A 21,075-nucleotide genomic window follows, 5' to 3' on the forward strand; every position below is an offset into this window, starting at 1 on the left:
GTTAGCAGCGCTCAGTTCAGAAGCCTGCATCTCTGATGGTATGGGGTTGCATTAGTGCGTGTGGCATGGGCAGTTTACACATCTGGAAAGACACCATCAAAGCTGAAAGGTATATCCAGGTTCTAGAGCAACATATGCTCCCATCCAGATGATGTCTCTTTCAGGAAAGACCTTGCATTTTCCAACATGACAATGCCAAACCACATACTGCATCAATTACAGCATCATGGCTGCGTAGAAGAAGGGTCCGGGTACTGAACTGGCCAGCCTGCAGTCCAGATCTTTCACCCATAGAAAACATTTGCCGCATCATAAAACGGAAGATACGACAAAAAAGACCTAAGACAGTTGAGCAACTAGAATCCTACATTAGACAAGAATGGGTTAACATTCCTATCCCTAAACTTGAGCAACTTGTCTCCTCAGTCCCCAGATGTTTACAGACTGTTGTAAAGAGAAAAGGGGATGTCTCACAGTGGTAAACATGGCCTTGTCCCAACTTTTTTGAGATGTGTTGTTGTCATGAAATTTAAAATCACCTAATTTTTCTCTTTAAATGAAACATTTTCTCAGTTCAAACATTTGATATGTCATCTATGTTCTATTCTGAATAAAATATGGAATTTTGAAACTTCCACATCATTGCATTCTGTTATTATTTACAATTTGTACTTTGTCCCAACTTTTTTGGAATCGGGGTTATAATATAATATAATATAATATAATATAATATAATATAATATAATATAATATAATATAATATAATATAATATAATATCTCATCTCATTATCTCTAGCCGCTTTATCCTTCTACAGGGTCACAGGCAAGCTGGAGCCTATCCCAGCTGACTACGGGCGAAAGGCGGGGTACACCCTGGACAAGTCGCCAGGTCATCACAGGGCTGACACATAGACACAGACAACCATTCACACTCACACCTACGGTCAATTTAGAGTCACCAGTTAACCTAACCTGCATGTCTTTGGACTGTGGGGGAAACCGGAGCACCCAGAGGAAACCCACGCGGACACGGGGAGAACATGCAAACTCCACACAGAAAGGCCCTCGCCGGCCCCGGGGCTTGAACCCAGGACCTTCTTGCTGTGAGGCGACAGCGCTAACCACTACACCACCGTGCCGCCCCATAATATAATATAATATAATATAATATAATATAATATAATATAATATAATTAACAGTTATTCCATGAAATCAAGCTGTACATGAGCTGATAGCCAATGAGGCACATAGCGCCATGCATGATGAGATTGAGTGGAATAAGTGTTTTATTCTATCCACAGTCCCTGGATTTTGAGAAACAGAGCATTATTATTTTTATTTTTTGCAAATTTGATCAATAAAAACTTTATACCAAACGTCCGACAAAATCATGTCTGCTTAGAATGTAAACAAACTGGCAAAAAGAAAGTAGCAATTTGTGAAAAATGCTATAATAATAATAATAATTCTTGATTAAAAAAAGACATGCTCTTACTATCAAATACTTTAATTACAAATTTTGTAGCTTTTTTGTATTTTGGGGGGTTTTGTTTTCGAGTAGAGTTTTTATTTCATCCTCGGTTGGTTCAGCAACAGGCTCCGCCATTTTGTTTTTCTCTACTCATGGTATATGAGCTGATAGCCTATTAGTAGAGTAGCCAATCAGAGCGCGCGGTTGCTCATATCCAGTGAATGTAGATCTAATCTAATCTAATCTAATCTAATATAATATAATATAATATAATATGTTCAAAAGAGTGTTATTAGAAGCTTTGTGTAAACCCATAACTGCATGACAAATTGAGAGGAACAGACATTAGGAATTTTCTCAACTGCTGAATTTTCCGCGTCTCGTCTAAACTGCCATCAGTTCTGTGAGTGATGTTAATGAGTGTTATAAATAATAGCAAGGCCATGTGCCACCCCGCTGACCGGCGGCCACTGTGCTCGGTTTTCCTCCTCACTGCTTTGGGTAATTAGTCGTTAACAGAGCAGTAATGCAGGGCTGATGGATGGCCGCCGTCACTGGCCTTCAGCTCCAGCTCTATTATAGCGGCTCTGTAACTCCTCATTAGTGCACACACAGGCACAATGCCTTCCTACAGCTGGACCGAATGTGCACTCTATCTATCTATCTATCTATCTATCTATCTATCTATCTATCTATCTATCTATCTATCTATCTATCTATCTATCTATCTGCCTACCTACTATCTATCTATCTGCCTACCTACTTCAAAGTCAAAGTGAACTTTACTGTCAATCAGACCATGTAACAGTTAATTACACAGATACTTACATCTATCTATCTATCTATCTATCTATCTATCTATCTATCTATCTATCTATCTATCTATCTATCTAGATGCTGTATTTTAAAGGTTGCAGGTCCGAGTTAAAGAAAGCTGAAGCATAAAATACAAGTGCCATTATCTCTCTCTCTCTCTCTCTCTCTCTCTCTCTCTCTCTCTCCCCTCGTGTCTGTTTTTAATTTAGACTTTCACTTCTCCGACCCCAGAGACATAATTATACACATTTTTCCTCTTTCTTTCCAAACAGCAAAAGTGCTCACAAAACTCCAGTCCAAACCGGAACGGACTATTAATTTAGAATAGCAGCCGAAATTCTGATGCGGTCCAAGGATCAGTCAGAAACAACAAAATTAAAAAGGGGTGGGTGGGGTGGGGGCCCTTTGGGGAGCTGGTTATATCACGGGTCAATCACAGTGATTGCTTTAATAGAGCAATTCAGATTAAATACTATCAGACACCATTGTTATGGAAATGATTAAGCACGTGACATCATCTTTTTTTTTAATGTTTATGCGTTAAAAATGTTGCCTAGAAGTGCGTGGTAGCCTTAGATTTATCATCTTAAAAACCTACCGAGAGTGAAAGATACAGGCTGTGTGCTTTAAAAAAAAAAAAAGAAAAAAGAAAAAGAAATGTGTAGCTCCGCCCACCGCTCTGCAGAAATGCATTGTGGGAATTGTAGTCCGGGGCTGGGACCAACGCGAACGGTCACGGCACTGAGCGCGAGCCGGAGTCAGCTGTCAGTCACGCTGACGTCATGTGTGTTTGAGTCGCACCTCGGCGCGCGCGCCCGCACGGGCTTGTCGTAGCGCGAGGGGAGACCCGAGATGCCGATGGGACTCGAGCGCGCGCGCCGACGAGCCAAGTGTCAGTGCGATCATGCCCGAAACGGGGTGGATCTTAAATCATAACCGCGAGATGAAGCCGTGAGAGCGCGCATCGCCTGCGCACTGTATGGATCACCCACCCGCGGATCCTGAGAGCAGCGTCTTAGTGTTGTCTGCCCTTTCACATCTGCACCATTGAGCCCCGAGCGGCCAGGCTGCCTCGAGCTGCGAGGCTGTTCGGCGGACGCGAGCCCACTTACTTTCTGCTCGTCATTATAATCACGAACAAGATGAAGCGGCGGAAAACGGTGCTGGCGGCGGCGTTCTGCTTCTCCTTTTGTCTGGGCACGCTCATGAACGTGCTCTTCGTGCCGGGCTTCGAACCACACCAGAGCCGCGACGCGGCACCGCAGCGCTCTTTGACAGAAACGCACTCATCTGTCAGTGCGCCTGGAGGAACCGCACCGATCCCGGGGTCCGGCGGCACCGGAGCGCGCAGCGATCTGCGCTTACAGATACTCCGGAGACTCGGAGAGGTGCTCCGGTACCAGAGTCGGCTCGAAGACGCACGATCACTCGAACGCAGACGGCTGATGGATCTGGAACGGGCGAGCAGCTGGGATCAGTACCGAGCCGCGGAGAGAACCGGGGACGATCACGCGCGCGCTGCAGGCGGGTCAGGCGGTGCGCTCGGGTGCGGGGCCCTGGAGAGACCCAGCAGTGTGCAGTTTGTGGGCTCGGGATACACCAAAGCCGTGTACCGAGCGGAACTGAACACCAGCTTCTCCGTGGCCCTCAAATCCGTGGACCTCACCGGACACGACATGGAGAGCTGCGTGAAAAGGTACAGCTCAGCTGAGGACTGTTACCGGCTCGCTTCATTCAAGATCATCAAAGAGATGACGCTCATGGAGAGACTTCAACATCCCAACATCCTCAAGGTACTCTCCAAATCTGTGCTTTCTTTCTTTCTTTCTTTCTTTCTTTCTTTCTTTCTTTCTTTCTTTCCATCCAAACAATGCACCTAAATGCACATTTTCACAATCAGTAACTCCAGGAACCTTCACTCAGTTAAGTGTAATGGAATATATTTTTTCCTAAATCCACCAGTTGCCTCATATTTATTTAAAATTTCTGATTAAAAGGATGAAAACAAACAATTGATTATTTTAATTAACTGCGTCATAAATCACTCAGTTTGCTGCGCTTTTGCTGAATAAACACTGGAGGTGCGAATATTTACGCGCGGCGCGTGAAAACCAGGACAGCTTTATCCTAACCTAACACTTCAGCTAAACGTGTGTATTCAGCTCCTGTGGATAACACACACACACACACACACACACACACACACACACACACACACACGGCCATTTGTTCATTGAATAATATTAATAATAGAGCTGTGGGTGAAGGTGGGATCTTTAAAGTGCTATTCTTTCTATATTACAGGATATTATTTATATTTATATTTATGTTCTCTCGGCGCAGAACTGGAGAAACTGTTCGGCCTTTTAAACATCAAGATATTAATTCAAGCCTGTTTCGTTGTTGTAAATAATAATAATAAAAAAAGATTGAGTCTTATTAGGCCTGCTGAATGTACTGTAGATAGATAAACCACGTGAACACTTAGGGGATTAGTATTTTAGCGATGAATTAATCACGTGACATCAGTTATTTTGACCAATTCAAGCCAACATCTATTCAATTCTTGGATCACACAGGCCTGTTGTACAGACACACACACACCTGGAAATGATCTAGTAGCTTCTGCAATAAAGCATTGAATTATTTTTAGGGGTGTTCTTTTTTTCGATTACAAGCATCATCGGAGGTTAGTATCGCGATAACGATAATCAGACGGTTCTAAGTGAATAACTGGATCCACGGGTTTGGCTACAGATAGTTGAGCTGGTTGCCTGAGTGTTTTGTGTTTTGGAGACTGGTTTGGCTTTGAGTCAGTGAGGCATTTAATTAGTGAAACTTCAACAAAATGTGATTAAGTTGCAGCGTGTGTGTGTGTGTGTGTGTGTGTGTGTGTGTGTGTGTGCACCAAACACAGAAGTGAAAACCTTGTGCTGAATTAAAACCTACAAGAATTATTTGGACACAGATAAACAGCATATAAATGAATGCAACACTACAGGAGATCATTCAGCACCCGGGATCTCAATACTTTGCGCTTTATCGTTCCAGCACGAGACCCACAGAGCAGGAAAATCCCCAGACAAAAGAAAGTCCAACTAAATTAAAATCCCCAAACCACAGCGCTGAGGAGAACAGAGTCACAGATTGGGTTCACCCCACATTCACTCAGATAGAAGCAGATCAGGGAAAGCTGGAGGATTTCTACAAGTGCATTTATTTTTTTTGCACTGCAGACTTTGAAAATGAAAATGAGACATTTTCAGACTTTGTGCTTGTTTATCAAATCAGTTTAGATTCTGGCACAACAACTTGAAGGGCCAACTTGAGTGATAAGTAGATGCTTTTAAATATTTACATGAATTTCAGACCTTCTTAGTATTCACTATGTGTCCCCTTTTTTGCTTTAATAGCAGTGTGTACTCGAGCTGAATCAACTCGACAGGTTTGTGCTAAACCTTATGATCCATTTTAGATCAAATCGACCAGTGTACAGAAGAGAAGAGATCAGACATGAGGACAATCTGACCTTTTACACAAAGCAATTCACATGGTCACGACATTTGCTTTATTTAAATAAGGACCTAGAAATCGTGCTGAATATTGAATGCTGAAAATATCGAACATTTACTTTCTTCCTTTTGCATATTTCAGAATTCTAAAACCTGTTTATTTCCACTTATAAATAAATAAATAAATAAACCCAGCAACTTCTTAATCAAAAAGTGTGACTGTTATATTCTATAAGATATATACTATATTTCTAAAAGAAGTTCGGTAATTAATTTTGGCTGTAAAGTTCATTAATGTACAATGACGAACTTTTCCGTGCACGCTTTCTGTTTGCAGCCAAACTCCACTGAACACGTTAAATGCTGAATTTACTTTTACAGTCTTGAATTAACACCCAGTGTAGAATTAACACCTACAGTGTAGAATTAACACCTCTGCGTACTGAGTCAACACCTGCACTGCTGAATTGACACCTTTGTTAAGTAAATTAACTCTCACTGTTGAGAATTTGCTTTAAGGCTGAAATAAATCCTGGAATTGTGAATTCATCACTTTGGAGGTTACTGTGTTTTTTTTTTTTTTAGGTTAGTTTAGTTTATCACTTAAAAATGTATTGTAAATAAGTTTTGGTGAGCATTATTTATAGTCTTAAGCTCTGTTCGTGCCACAGGCTATATGCGCTTCCTCTCATTTCTAATTTTCTTTCAGTGGATGTGTACTGTTTATACTTTTACACTTATTTCGTAATCGAAGGGTTTTGTTTGATTCAGTAATGATTATACAGATAGGACGTGCTTAGCTGAAACTTCTGTACCATTAGTCATACTTTCTTTCTTGCCTTTCTTCCAGAGATGGATATAACCAGTTGACTATAGCACGGTTCTGTCAACTGTAACTCTCTTGTTCCTGGCTGGTTGAAATCAGTGTTTTTAAAATTGTATTTTATTCATTCGATTATAACTGAGACTGTAAACCATTTTTCTGACTGCACACATGCTTATACATTTGTTTGTTTTGTTTGGAGCTAGTCCTAATATCTCTCTTAATCACACACTGACACATACAGAATGCCAGAAAGATCGACCAGCATGCAGGGATGCGGCTGCGGAATAAAGAGTGTGACTTAACTTCACTAAGCACTTCAGTGGCGCTGAATTCAGTGCCACGTCTTTGGGCTGCAAACGTGTGCTTCCAAGCAGAGCAGCGCTTGTGGCTGCTGACACATCAGCTGAATACGTCAGCAATAGACTGTTTTTCGAATAATGCTCTTACAATTATAAGCAAGTGATTTAAGAGTGTCACCTCCATAATACAAAAATTAAGATTCAATTATTATGATCTACATTTAAGCATTAAAATACAGTACTGGATGTATGCTGCCCGAGCTAAAGCCTCACCTCATCAGTCTAAGGCTCAGAGTGTTGCTTTTCGTTTTCTTTGGCAGGAACATGTCAGACAGAATTGTGCAGTCCGAGGGGTCAGAGGTGAGATCTGATATGATGGCTTGATTAAAACCAGGCTGGGGTTCAGTCGGAGTGCACGTAGTATGGTTCTGCACTAAACTGGACCTTCTCTTTCTCTGAAATAGGCAGAACAGTTGAGTGTTGTGATGTCTGTGGTTAACATCTCGAATGCACATCCGGAAATGAAGTGTCTGTGAGTTTTCTGCTTCGGATGGAAGCGTACACCTGATGTATAAATAGATGCATGTGTGTGTGGTGTGGGGTGCATGCACAGTAGGGGAGGGGGGTGAGTATTCGGGGGAGATGACGCCTCAGGCAGAGCTGAGTGACTCTCGTGCCCTCTGCCATGTTTGTGTGAGTGTGAACAAGACGAATCGCTGGAGATCAGAGATGGAGATAATGCCAGAGGCAGCCAGAGTGTGCTCAGAGAAACCGTGTGTGTGTGAGAGCATGTTGGAGTGCAAAAGATAAACGAACATCATTGGGTCAATGTGTATGTGTGTGGGGGATAATGGGTTGAGCTTGAGGTGTTTCTCCTTACCTTCTTGGTGGGCTAATCAGGGCTTTTGTACTGGTTTTTGTACAGAGTTGTTTTCTGTAGGCAGAAGGACGTGAGAGGGGCCAAAGCCAGAGCCTGGGCCCTCTCTGTAATTAAACACGGGTTAACACTTTAACCTCCCACTTCCACAGGAAGGAAGTGTAAAAAAAAAGAGAAAATCCTCAAAAATGCTAGACCTAGTGTGATTTGTACTGGAATTTTATGCATTTTGCAATATTAAAATTGTTCACAGACACAACACATTCATTTCCATTAATTTTCTATGAGCGGTGGATCTCACGCACCATTTTCTTATGTAAACCACAAATGGAGCAGTGCTCTGGCACAAAGATTTAATAAGAAATAATAATGTACTTCACAGTTACACTAAAATGTAATAATAATAATAATAATAATAATAATAAATGTATAAAGTAACACTTTGTTATTTGACTATTTTAAAGTTCTTGCTGTATCATGTGCCTTTGCCAGAAAATAATTAGAATATAATATTATATTTTCATATAATACTGATGCCAAAATGAAAATCTGATTGTACAGAAATAAACTGAGCCCCTATGGTAGAAACACATATCATATATTAAAAAAAGGTAGTCAATATTTCATTGATATTAATATTAAAACTCTGTACATAAAGTGAATGTTAATGTTATACACCATTAGCACCTACAGTATGAAAAGAGTAAAGCTCCCCTGTTGCTAAATCTCAATTTAACTCCCATACTTTATTCATCTAATGAACTGATGATACATTTGATGAAATATATCATTGTGACACTACAATTAAAAACAAACTAAAAATTTTTTTTTTTTTTTAAAGCTTGGACTTTATTTCAGAACATATTTTGCTCCTTTGTAGCCTTTTCCTTCACGTAGCGGATCAAATAGCATTAATTTCACAGATCTGATTGTGTAATAACTCAGAGGTGGACAGTAACGAAGTACATTTACTTGAGTACTGTACTTGAGGACATTTTTTGAGTATCTGTACTTTACTTGAGTATTATTCTTTTGGGAAACTTATAACTTTAACTTCACTACATTTGAAAGACAAATATCGTACTTTTCACTCCACTACATTTCTGTCAAGGTCCTCGTTACTCGTGACTATGAAGCAGCTTTGAAAGTGGATGTTCTTTTCTTTTCTAAAACGTGATTGGCTTTCTCAGTGTCACCTGCGAAAAAACAGTCAGTAATCACTAGGGTCACGTCACGTCCATAGACTGTATAAAATCAAGTTCAGCAGCATTGTTTGAACACGATCGGTTGATGGCAGAATGGAAGGAGGCGGTTCTTCTGGGGAATGCACACACCCAGGGCTATACCTAGAACCCATGTTTCAGTTTTCTGAAAGGATTAAAGATTTGTTTCATTTTAAATGTTTACTTTGTTTGCCGAAAACAAACCACATCATGGCCTACAAAAACTCGCCATCCAACCTGTGGAAGCATATTGACGTCTATAAACGTTTTATTCCAAGAGAAAGCTTGCAATAAAGTTGTGTGTGCTTTTTGAGCTGGCAATAATGTTGCAATAGCTATACAGTCTGATTAGTCAAATGACTTTCTATGGATTTGCTCATCAAGTTGCCATCGCCTTGTCCACGGCTAACATTAACACATAGCTAGTTAACTTGGACACTGTTAGTTACGGTAGCATGTAAAAACGGAGTTACGCTAACATGAATAACGTTAACTTATCTGAAGTCCTTTCAGGAATATGTTTCAGCATAATCTTGCCAATAAACAGAATGTAGAAATCTGTGTTTATCTGTGTTGAAAGGTGTTTATTCTACAGGTTCTACAAGTTAGTCAGTAAATCCAGTCGGTTGCTTCAGAGGCATTAGGTTTTGTAAGCGTTGTGGCAATAACACAACGATGCGTTGACAGAAAATGTACTTTTAATACTTAAGTATTTTTAAAAGCAAATACTTCACTACTTGAGTAAATATTTGACTGTCCAACTTTCACTTGTATCGGAGTCACATTTGACCAGTGGGATCTGTACTTTGACTTAAGTAATGAAGTTGGGTACTTTGTCCTCGTCTGGTAATACTGAGAGTCCACACTGCACATTATTATGTATACACGTGATGAGTTTGATCCTCGGAGATCCTTGTTGGTGTATATGCTGACTACAGGGCAAGGGAATGTATCTACTAACATCCCTACCAATATGAGGATTTCACAGTGAATTATATTTTACATAGAATACTTAAGTTTTTCAGTTCTTCGCTGCTTTAGACCTGGGCACTTTTTACCCCAAACCTGCCTTCATGCTGCTTTTCATTCATGTTTTTGTCATCAACAATTTCTGTCAAGAATGTACATCAAGTACTGTATGCTGAATAATAATAATAATAATAATAATAATAATAATAATAATAATACCCCCCCCCTTTGAATTTGATACTGATATGTATGTCAAGAAATTTGTAGTTGTTGTAACATTATCTATCTATCTATCTGACTATCTATCTGCCTGTCTGCTTGCATACCTACCTGCCTGTCTGTCTGCCTATCTATTTTCATTCGGACGTTAGAAAAATTTTTCCCACCGGAATTAGATACACCATAAATCATATTTAAGTTGCCAGTCTGAATGTAGACAAAACTCTCGACTTTTCTAACTGCATCCATGTTACAATAAGCATTCCCTGATAAGCAAAGATGCACAGAGACTATAGCATTGCCCGTTATAAAACCTCCCGGACTTCCCAAATGAAAATGTTCATGGTCCCATGTCTCTGTTCCACTCTTTGTTTTTTTTTTCTTTGTTTTTTTTTTTGAGCAGACTTTCTGGCTACTTGAGGAGAACATTTCTCTTGCATACAAACTCTTAAAGATCCTTATTATTTTCAGTGCTTCAGTTCACAGCTCAGCTCCAGCTTCCAAAAAGAGGTGAGGGGTGGGGAGGGGGTGTTGTGCAAATATTTATAGGTGAAGAGATTTCATTGGATGCTGTCATCAGGACGGGTTTAGCTTCGCTGGATTTTAGTAAGTGGCGCTTGTTGAGAATTTGTCTTTAGGGAGGTTTGTACTAATTAGAAAATCTTGCTGAATCTGGATATAAGGGCGACGTAGAGGGAAAGCATGATGTGTTTATGTTCATATTTAATACTTTTGCAAGCACTTGCATCCTTCAGCAAATAAGTTTTAATGATTTTTTTTATTTCTCTATTAAAGCACAGTAAGTCAGTGATATGTAAAGTTTAGTTTTCCAGTGAGGGAGAACTGACTCAGAGGTTTTTCCAGCGGTGTTCCATCCAAATCCTGATGAAAATAGGGCACTAAATTATAGCCTCACACCCACCCTCACATATACACTCTCTCTCTCTCTCTCTTACACATGACACACATAACTTAACCCAGGCTTGAATAGCATCCCAGCTATAATTCACCACCCACACGGGCTGTACGATTAGGATCACGCTCGCGTCTCTGAGCCGCTCTTGTTCTAGCGGACAGTTGCTCGTTCACTGACCCAGAGCCGTACACACCTGGCTACTACTGGCCTGTCCCATTACACAAACATCACCATCACTGTGGCTGTTTTGATGCGCTGCCAGAGTGCCCTTGTTAAAAGAGTGTGACAGAAGCAGACGTGTTTGTGTTTGCACGTGCGCTGAGCCTGTCAGGCCAAGTGTGTATTTACAAATTAATAACACTTCATACAGAAATGCTTTTGTACAGGCCCTGGAGCGTTGGCATACAGTCTGGTTTGGTTTGGTCCACTCAGCAGTTGGGTAGACACATGCTTGTAGATACAGTTTGGCTTCTGTCATTTGCTTTACATGAAGCGAGCTTCTTGTGCACTCTGTACTGTCCATGGTTTTCAGCATTAGCACTTGTACTAAGGATGAATGCGTCTACTGTATTGATCATACGGCAACAAGACACTATCTGGCTGCGTGCTGTGGAAAATGAGATACAGAAAACTGGAAAAATCTCCAAAGTTGATTTAATGTGTCATAACTTTTTATAAAATATAGAAACGTTATAACACACATAATGATCGTAGGTGTTTTTCCAGCCGAGTGTCAGACAAAATTTATAGGAAGTTTAAGAAGTGTGAGCGTGATTGTGTTTGATTTCTCCCAAATGCATTTGGAAGAAAAGTGCCGAGCACCAACCCTCCATATTTATAAATTTTCCGACCATGGATTTCCTACACATTTACAGTTATGAGATGCTGCTTTTGCTCTTAACTTCCTAACACATTATGGATAAAAAGAAAACTTCTAGGCGGCACGGTGGTGTAGTGGTTAGCGCTGTCGCCTCACAGCAAGAAGGTCCGGGTTCGAGCCCCGTGGCTGGCGAGGGCCTTTCTGTGCGGAGTTTGCATGTTCTCCCCGTGTCCGCGTGGGTTTCCTCCGGGTGCTCCGGTTTCCCCCACAGTCCAAAGACATGCAGGTTAGGTTAACTGGTGACTCTAAATTGACTGTAGGTGTGAATGTGAGTGTGAATGGTTGTCTGTGTCTATGTGTCAGCCCTGTGATGACCTGGCGACTTGTCCAGGGTGTACCCCGCCTTTCGCCCGTAGTCAGCTGGGATAGGCTCCAGCTTGCCTGCGACCCTGTAGAACAGGATAAAGCGGCTAGAGATAATGAGATGAGATGAGAAAACTTCTAATAAAATGTATATCTACAAAAACACATATTTGATTGAAACAGAATTCACAGCTCAGTCAATAATACTGAATTAGTTAAGTATGATTAATTTTCTTAAATACTTGATATTGAATGCACTTTTCCGAGTTGAGATTTTCATTCTCACCTTTTCCCGAATACTTCTTCGATAAACCAGGGAATTCTTGCTTTTGGGTGAGGAAACAGACAACACTTTGACACTTGTTTACATTAAGTCCTGGACAGACCTAAAATATTAATAATGCATTATTTTAACATTCTGAACAGAAATAAAAGTCATTTGCTTTTGCATTTTCTTTCCATGTAATGCTGGTGATTTTATCCAAACAGTGTAAATTGGATTAGACCTTTGACTAGGCCTTGTGTTTATTTTAGGACTTTCTGGACCAGAAATGTAAATTAGTTTAAACTCAGGATAGCTTTAGTGAGCAAAAGTCATTTTGTGTCTTTGGAACAGTTTCCCTGGAGTGCTGCATGTACCAGATTGGAAAAGAAAAAAAAAAGATTTTGAGGAATATTTTCTTGCAGTCTTTTCACAGAGCAACAAAGATACTGTAAAAAAAAAAAAAAAAAAAGACAGAGCAGGGCTGGAGAAATGTAATGACACTCATAGTAAACAGGCAGGACAGGCAGGTTGACCTTTGACCCGAGTTCAGACAAAATGGCACCATGTGGTCCAGCAGACAGCCACCGCTCCTGCAGGTTATCTTCCAAAACTGTGGCGTCCCAGCAGCCGAGGAGTCTGACACACACACACACACACACACACACACACACACACACACACACACACACAGCTGAAACACGTTGATAATAGTCATTAGAAACTTTCTAATTAACAGTTATTCCACGAAATCAAGTCATAGATGATCTGATAACCCTATAAGCCATGTACAACAAGATTGAGTGGAATAATTGTTTTATTCTATCCACATTCACAGGATTTTGAGAAACGGAGCATTTTTATTTTTATTTTTTGCAAATTCGATCAATAAATCCATCCATCCATCATCTATAGCCGCTTATCCTGTACTGGGTCGCAGGCAAGCTGGAGCCTATCCCAGCTGACTACGGGCGAAAGGCGGGGTACACCCTGGACAAGTCGCCAGGTCATCACAGGGCTGACACATAGACACAGACAACCATTCACACTCACATTCACACCTACGGTCAATTTAGAGTCACCAGTTAACCTAACCTGCATGGACTGTGGGGGAAACCGGAGCACCCGGAGGAAACCCACGCGGACACGGGGAGAACATGCAAACTCCGCACAGAAAGGCCCTCGCCGGCCACGGGGCTCGAACCCGGACCTTCTTGCTATGAGGCGACAGTGCTAACCACTACACCACCGTGCCGCCCGATCAATAAATACTGTATACAAAACGTCCAACAAAATAATTTCCGCTTAGAATGTAAACAAACTGGCGAAATGACAGTAGCAATTTGTGAAAAATGCGATGATAATAATTCTTGGAAAAAAAAGATACGTTCTTACCATCAAATGCTTTCAATCCATATTTTTTTTTGTATTTTTGGGGGTTTGTTTTCGAGCAGAGTTTTCATTTCATCCTCGGTTGGTTCAGCAACACGCTCTGCCGTTTTATTTTTCTCTACTCATGGTATATGAGCTGATAGCCTAGTAGTACAATAGCCAATCAGAGCGAGCGATTGCTCAGTGAATGTGGATAGAATAATCACAAATAGAGCCCTGGTGTCCGGTCCCACATCTGATAGCCTGTTAGCAGGAGTGGTCTGACCTGAAGCGCTTTCTATATTTATATTAGCGCCTGCCATCATTTTTAGCATGTCACTACTAAACCAAATCAGGTCTGGTAGACCATTAAACATCGATCAAAGATCACATCAAGGCAACAATGACAGTATTTGCATATAACAGCTGACTTAAAACTTTTAAATGAGCTGAAGAGAAATGAGCGAGAAGTTGAGTGCTTCCTCAAGTGCATGCTCTTTCAACACCAAGAGTTGGGTGATGTGACAAGGGCTTTCCATTAGCCTGTGCCCAGAGTGCTTTCCTTTCAAGCCATATGGCACACACACACACACACACACACCACCACCACCACCTATAACTTCCCCCAGGCTAAAAAATGAGTGTGCCAGGCGGCACACCCAATCCGTAGCAGTGGATGTCCTTCCAGCGTGTGTTTTTGTGAGTGTGTGTATGGGTGAAGAAGGATGGCCATTGCTAAACAAGACTAAGATACATACAGTAGCATTGCCCCTGTCCTTATGAGCATCTTCACAATTGTATTAGACGTAAGTGATGGCAGGCATCGTTCGTGTTTAGAGGAGTGTTTCTCCAGGAATAGATGTTTGCAGGTGTCAGTACGTTCACAGGCAGAATGTCACAGCCCAGTGTGAGAGTATAGCACTGCGTATGCGTTTCCTCCTAAAATTAGTCTCACACGCCCACACTCACACGGTGCAAGAGACCTCTATGCTTTAATGGTCTTTCCAGGATTTGATTACAAACCAGTTGAATTGAAACCAGCCACTTAAAAAAAAAAAAAAGAGTGAGGAAGACGACAAGCTCTGATCTGCTAATAAACATGCTCGGCATTTTCCTCTTTGTACCCAGAGACTCTGGTGGTGGTACGGGTCGTTCACATTGCCACAGGTTGTTTTTGCTTCCAGATGAAATTTCATGCTGTTTAAGTTTAACTAGCTTCTTTGGCTCAAATTAGCGAAAGAAAATGTTTCTGTAAGCAAAGCGCCAAACGCAGTGGCATGCACTCATGCCTCAGCAGTATAAGGGGAAAAGGACATTCAGTGACTCTGCGCTTCCCCCCGCACACTCTCCCCCCACCCCATACACTCGATTTATACACACTCATATGATCTAACTTCCTAATTAAATTTCCATCCCTAATGGTGCCGGCTTATTATACTTCACTCATGCCAGCTGCTGACTCGAAAGCATGGTACTGATTTATTCTTATCTCTAATCTGATACTTCACTCCTCTGGTCTGCCTTCACCAGGGTCTCTCTCTCTCTCTCTCTCTCTCTCTCACACACACACACACACACACACACACACACACAAAAATCTTCCCCGTCTGAGTCAAAACAGTGAAATTCTACACAGTGCTGTTATCTCGCCAGATTGACAGTCTTGCACTCTCTTGCTCACTCTCTCACTCTGTGTTCTCTCTATCTCTCTTGCCCACAGCTGTATGGCTACTGCTATCAGGACAGCAATGATATCAAGGACACGGTGACAGCTATCACAGAACTGGGCAGCCCTCTAGAGATGATCCAGTTGCTGCAGACACCCTGGGAAGAACGGTTTCGAGTGAGTGTGTGTCTGCGTCTGCACCATATCACACATTCCATCAAGTGTGCGTCTGCTGTCGGAGGAAGGGTGGGAGGGGATTGATTCAGGGAACTGCTCATACTGTACATACTGAACCATGGGAACCGAACACGCAATCCGACGCGTTGAAAATGCAAGGTTTCATTCCTTATACGCCGTAGGCAGATGAGGTGCATGCAGACAAATCAATGTTATTAATCTTAGATTTCGATGCAGATCAAACTGAGTGCAGTTAGAGTATGTGTGCAGTGTGAGACCGAGATATACGGTTTCTGTGCTGTGCTTTCTGCTGAGCTCAGGTCAGAAGAAGGCGGTGTGGGAGACCGGATGACGTCCAGCATGTGGCATCTTTGCCACTTCCTTTCCCTTCCTGACATGTGGCGTAGCGCTGACCCTACAGCTTTCTCTCACTACTGCAGCAAGGAAAAATAATTTCCGATTACTTCCTGTGGCCAGTGATGCTCCATAATGGCTCCAGCATACAAGATCACAGTACAGTGCATCTCTCTGTACAGCAGTTACGTCTATTTATAAAGCACTATGTCCAATTTAATTTAATTTATCTCTATATTATATATTTATAGTGCTATAAATATATATTGTGTGAAATCCAATACAAACGCTCACCGGCCAATTTATCAGGAACTTCCATCCACCTACTATTTGATGCAGTTCTCTAATCAGCCAGTCCCTTGACAGCAGCACAATGCATAAAATCATACAGAGACAAATCAAGCGCTTCAGTTAATGTTCACTTCAAACATCAGAATGGGAAAACTGTGATCTCAAAATGTGACTTTCTTTCACTGTTGGTTTGAGCCAGATGGACTGGTTTGAGTGTTTCAGAAACTGCTGATCTCCTGGGGTTTTCACACACAACAGTCTCCAGAGTTTACACAGAATGGTGCGAAAAACAAAAAACATTGAGTTCTGTGGGTGGAAACATCCTGTTGATAAGAGAGGTCAGAGGAAAATGGCCAGATTGGTTCGAGTTGCCAGGAAGGATATAGTAGCTCATATAATCACTCTTTACAAGCGTGGTGAGCAGAAAAGCATCTCAGCATGCAACAGCAGAAGATCACATGGGGTTCCACTCCTGCAGCCAAGAACAGGAATCTTAGAATCAAGAACAAGTTCCTATTAAAGTGGCCAGTGAATGTAAAATCCATATGATAATTTTGGATTCAGCAACGTGGCCATGTGATGTGGGCTGACATGAAACGGAGTTACTGTTACCTCCCAATAATGGCATGCACCAAACTGCTTTATTCCTCTTATACCACAGCAATTTGCAAAAGAATGCATCCATCCATCCATCATCTGTAGCCGCTTATCCTGTTTCTACAGGGTCGCAGGCAAGCTGGAGCCTATCCCAGCTGACTATGGGCGAGAGGCGGGGTACACCCTGGACAAGTCGTCAGGTTATCGCCAGGCTGACATACAGAGACAAACAACCATTCACACTCACATTCACACCTACAGTCAATTTAGAGCCACCAATTAACCTAACCTGCATGTCTTTGGACTGTGGGGGAAACCAGAGCACCCAGAGGAAACCCATGCAGACATGGGGAGAACATGCAAACTCCACAAAGAAAGGCCCTCGCCGGCCACGGGGCTCAAACCCAGGACCTTCTTGCTGTGAGGCGACAGTGCTAAGCACTACACCACCATGCCGCCCCACAACTTGTCATGTTACCGAGAAACTTCAAACGCTCTCTGTCCTGAAAGTTAAAGTGAAAGTTGTAACTCTTAAAGTGACACTAAACTGACATTGGAGACTCCTTTCAAAAAAGCTAAATAAACATCATCTCACAGAAAACTCCACTATATTAACAAGTACACATATGTCACACATCCTACATACCGTCCAGGTTACTATAGCAACGATAATGTATTGGAATGAGCAACTTACCTAGCAGCTGGGACTTTGCTGATAGAGAAATTTTTCGATCAGTCAGAAGGACGTTCAGCCGTGCTGTGGTATGACCACACACTATGGTATGTATGGAGCACTTGCATGTGACGTCACAGCCGATCCAGATTGTGACAGACGCCATCTTGTCGGTCAAATGCCATATTTCTGTCTTCTACTTCTGGTTCTACTTCTGCTTTTACTTCTACCTTTTCTTCTGGAAAACCCTACTATATACAATTCTACTACAACGGCTGCGGCTACAAGCTCTCCCTACCTGTGCATGTTTTTTATGTTTTTTGTGTGTATTTTTGCGTGTTGTTTGTCTGTACCGGACTTCAATATCCACTACAACCGTATGGACTTACTGGACATTGGTTTCCAGCAGAAAATGACGGTTTGTAGCGATTTCCATCGCATGCACAACATTCCGGACGAGATAGCGAGACCAGCGGGGTCTCCGTGGATTGTTATCGGAAGCAAAGCGAAGGAGGCGGCGTCGGGAGCAGAAGCAAAAGCCAGGCTGCAGAGCCAGCCTGTTGACTAAGCTCAGAAAACAGCCACTCAAATCTCCACTGCTAAGCCTCTACCTCTCCAACGCCAGATCCATGGTAAACAAGACGGACGATTTGGAATTACAGCTGGAATTACCTTATTCTATTCTATAATCGGCTGGTCAGTGCTATACTCAATACTTAAGTGACTTACCCGTCCAATGAGGATTGTTATTTTCTTGTTTACAAGATGCCACATCTGAGTCGCTGACAAATCCTGAATTTCTGTAAAGATAACTGTCCAGAGATTTATAAGCACGCAGTGCTTCACCACTGAACAGCGAGGGAAAGTTAATGAGGTAATTATACACGTCTGGGTATTCCGCTGGCAGTTCAATATCCACTGACACGGTCGTGAAAACTACGTCCGGTAAGCCATAAGGGTCACTAATCTGTAGGTCGTTTATTTTAGACATATATCTAGTTATCTGTTCATTAGAAAAATGAGCCATGTAGTCCGTCGGTTGAAATTGATCCATTCTGTACACGAGTGCAGCAGTATTCAGCGGTGTTTTTTACCGACAAGATGGCGGCTGTGTACTTTCCGGTCACGTGACTGCAAGATCTCTATAGCCTTTGCAGCGCTCACATTGCAGAATTTTTAAACTATGTTCTGTGGGGATTTGACCAATCTCAGAGCTTCACAAAATGTGTTGTGGACGGATGAGACCAAAATAGAACTTTTTGGTTTAAATGAGAAGTGTTATGTTTGGAGAAAGGAAAACACTGCATTCCAGCATAAGAACCTTATCCCATCTGTGAAACATGGTGGTGGTAGTATCATGGTTTGGGCCTGTTTTGCTGCATCTGGGCCAGGACGGCTTGCCATCATTGATGGAACAATGAATTCTGAATTATACCAGCGAATTCTAAAGGAAAATGTCAGGACTGAACATGAACTGAATCTCAAGAGAAGGTGGGTCATGCAGCAAGACAACGACCCTAAGCACACAAGTCGTTCTACCAAAGAATGGTTAAAGAAGAATAAAGTTAATGTTTTGGAATGGCCAAGTCAAAGTCTTGACCTTAATCCAATCGAAATGTCGTGGAAGGACCTGAAGCGAGCAGTTCATGTGAGGAAACCCACCAACATCCCAGAGTTGAAGCTGTTCTGTATGGAGGAATGGACTAAAATTCCTCCAAGCCGGTGTGCAGGACTGATCAACAGTTACCGCAAACGTTTAGTTGCAGTTATTGCTGCACAAGGGGGTCACACCAGATACTGAAAGCAAAGGTTCACATACTTTTGCCACTCACAGATATGTAATATTGGATCATTTTCGTCCATAAATAAACGACCAAGTATAATATTTTTGTCTCATTTGTTTAACTGGGTTTTCTTTATCTACTTTTAGGACTTGTGTGAAAATCTGATGATGCTTTAGGTCATATTTATGCAGAAATATAGAAGATTCTAAAGGGTTCACACACTTTCAAGCACCACTGTATCTCTGTCCATATTGTGCAGCCCTTATGGATATAGAGCTGTAGATTTTTGACTGAAATGCATTTTTGTAGACACATACACCACACACACACACACAGAGCCTGCAGCGGAAGCACGCGGCAGGCATTTCGGTGGAGTGCGCCACACTGATCTATGTGTCATCACAGCAGTATATGACTCAGCACAGCGATTCACACTGAACTCAACATGGACTCGTCAGCCCCTCAACACTCTGATTGTTTTTCAGGTTCGAGAATGGCTTCGCATTGCCAGTCCTAATGCTTCTCAAATGAAAGGCCCTGAAACTGGACCTCTGCAACACATAATTCGCTGTTCTGTAAAGTATATTTGCCAGGCTAACTTTCCTGCTCCATTTCCTGACATCTCAGTAATAGTGACTGAATTTCCAGTAGTCTAAATCATAAAGGCTTTTGGAAAGAATAAATGTGGGATACATTTCAATTTTGATTGGAGTGAGTGTGAAAAAAAATGCAGCTCTGAATTTGTAATTTGTCATCGGCTCATAAAATCTGTTACTGATGTGGAGTAAAGTAATCTTTAAGAGGTTTTCAAAGTCTTGAACCCATGCTCAGGAATTTCAGAAAAGCAAAAAAAGTGGTTAGCACTGCCACCTCACAGCAAGAAGGTTCTGGGTTCGAGCCCCGTGGCTGGCGAGGGCCTTTCTGTGTGGAGTTTGCATGTTCTCCCCGTGTCCGCGTGGGTTTACTCCAGGTGCTCCGGTTTCCCCCACAGTCCAAAGACATGCAGGTTAGGCTAACTGGTGACTCTAAATTGACCGTAGGTGTGAATGTGAGTGTGAATGGTTGTGTATCTCTATTACCCCTTTTCCACCAAATCAGTTCCAGGGCTGGTTCGGGGCCAGGGCTGGTGCTGGTTCACAACTTGTTCAACTTGCGAACCATCTGAGAACCAGTTTGCTTTTCCATAGCTCGGGGTGCTAAGGGGAGCCACATCATTACGTCACTGTATACGTCCGTTACGTCGCTGTGTTTGCATAAACCTTGGCGCGAACATCGAAGCAACAACAACACGGAGAAGAAGAAGAAGAAGAAGCAGCAACAACAACAACAATAATGGATGACTGCTGCTTTACTGCATCCATGATATCGTCGCTTATTTAAAAATGTCGCCCTCTCGCGGTCTTGCTATTGTTGTTGGTCTTAACAACTCCGCCCCCCCCGCTGATGTAAGCAGTTCTTTCCTCTGGCCCAGCAAAGAGCTGGTGCTACCCTGGAACCGTTTTTTCTGGCCCAGAGCCAGTTCTTTGCCAGTGGAAACAGAAAACCCGGTTACAAACTAAGCACTGGCCCCGAACCAGCCCTGGAACT

The 21,075-nt window shown here is 42.1% G+C and overlaps 1 protein-coding gene across 5 annotated transcripts in view; it reads left to right on the top strand.

The window, feature by feature from the left end:
* Window positions 1–3,133: 3,133 nt before the first annotated feature.
* pkdcca (protein kinase domain containing, cytoplasmic a) overlaps window positions 3,134–21,075 on the top strand; it is an 87,906-nt gene continuing 69,964 nt past the window's right edge. For all 5 annotated transcript variants that reach the window (XR_009655039.1, XR_009655037.1, XR_009655038.1 and 2 more), the window contains exons 1-2: window positions 3,134–4,082; window positions 15,667–15,789. Coding sequence is in view for 2 of the 5 variants with exons in the window: in XM_060925581.1 (XP_060781564.1) it covers window positions 3,432–4,082; window positions 15,667–15,789 (774 nt within the window). In the remaining 3 variants the exon portion in view is untranslated. The remainder of the gene's footprint in view (window positions 4,083–15,666; window positions 15,790–21,075) is intronic.

This window comes from Neoarius graeffei, chromosome 7 (genome assembly GCF_027579695.1).
Source record: "Neoarius graeffei isolate fNeoGra1 chromosome 7, fNeoGra1.pri, whole genome shotgun sequence".
Classification (NCBI taxonomy): Eukaryota; Metazoa; Chordata; class Actinopteri; order Siluriformes; family Ariidae; genus Neoarius; species Neoarius graeffei.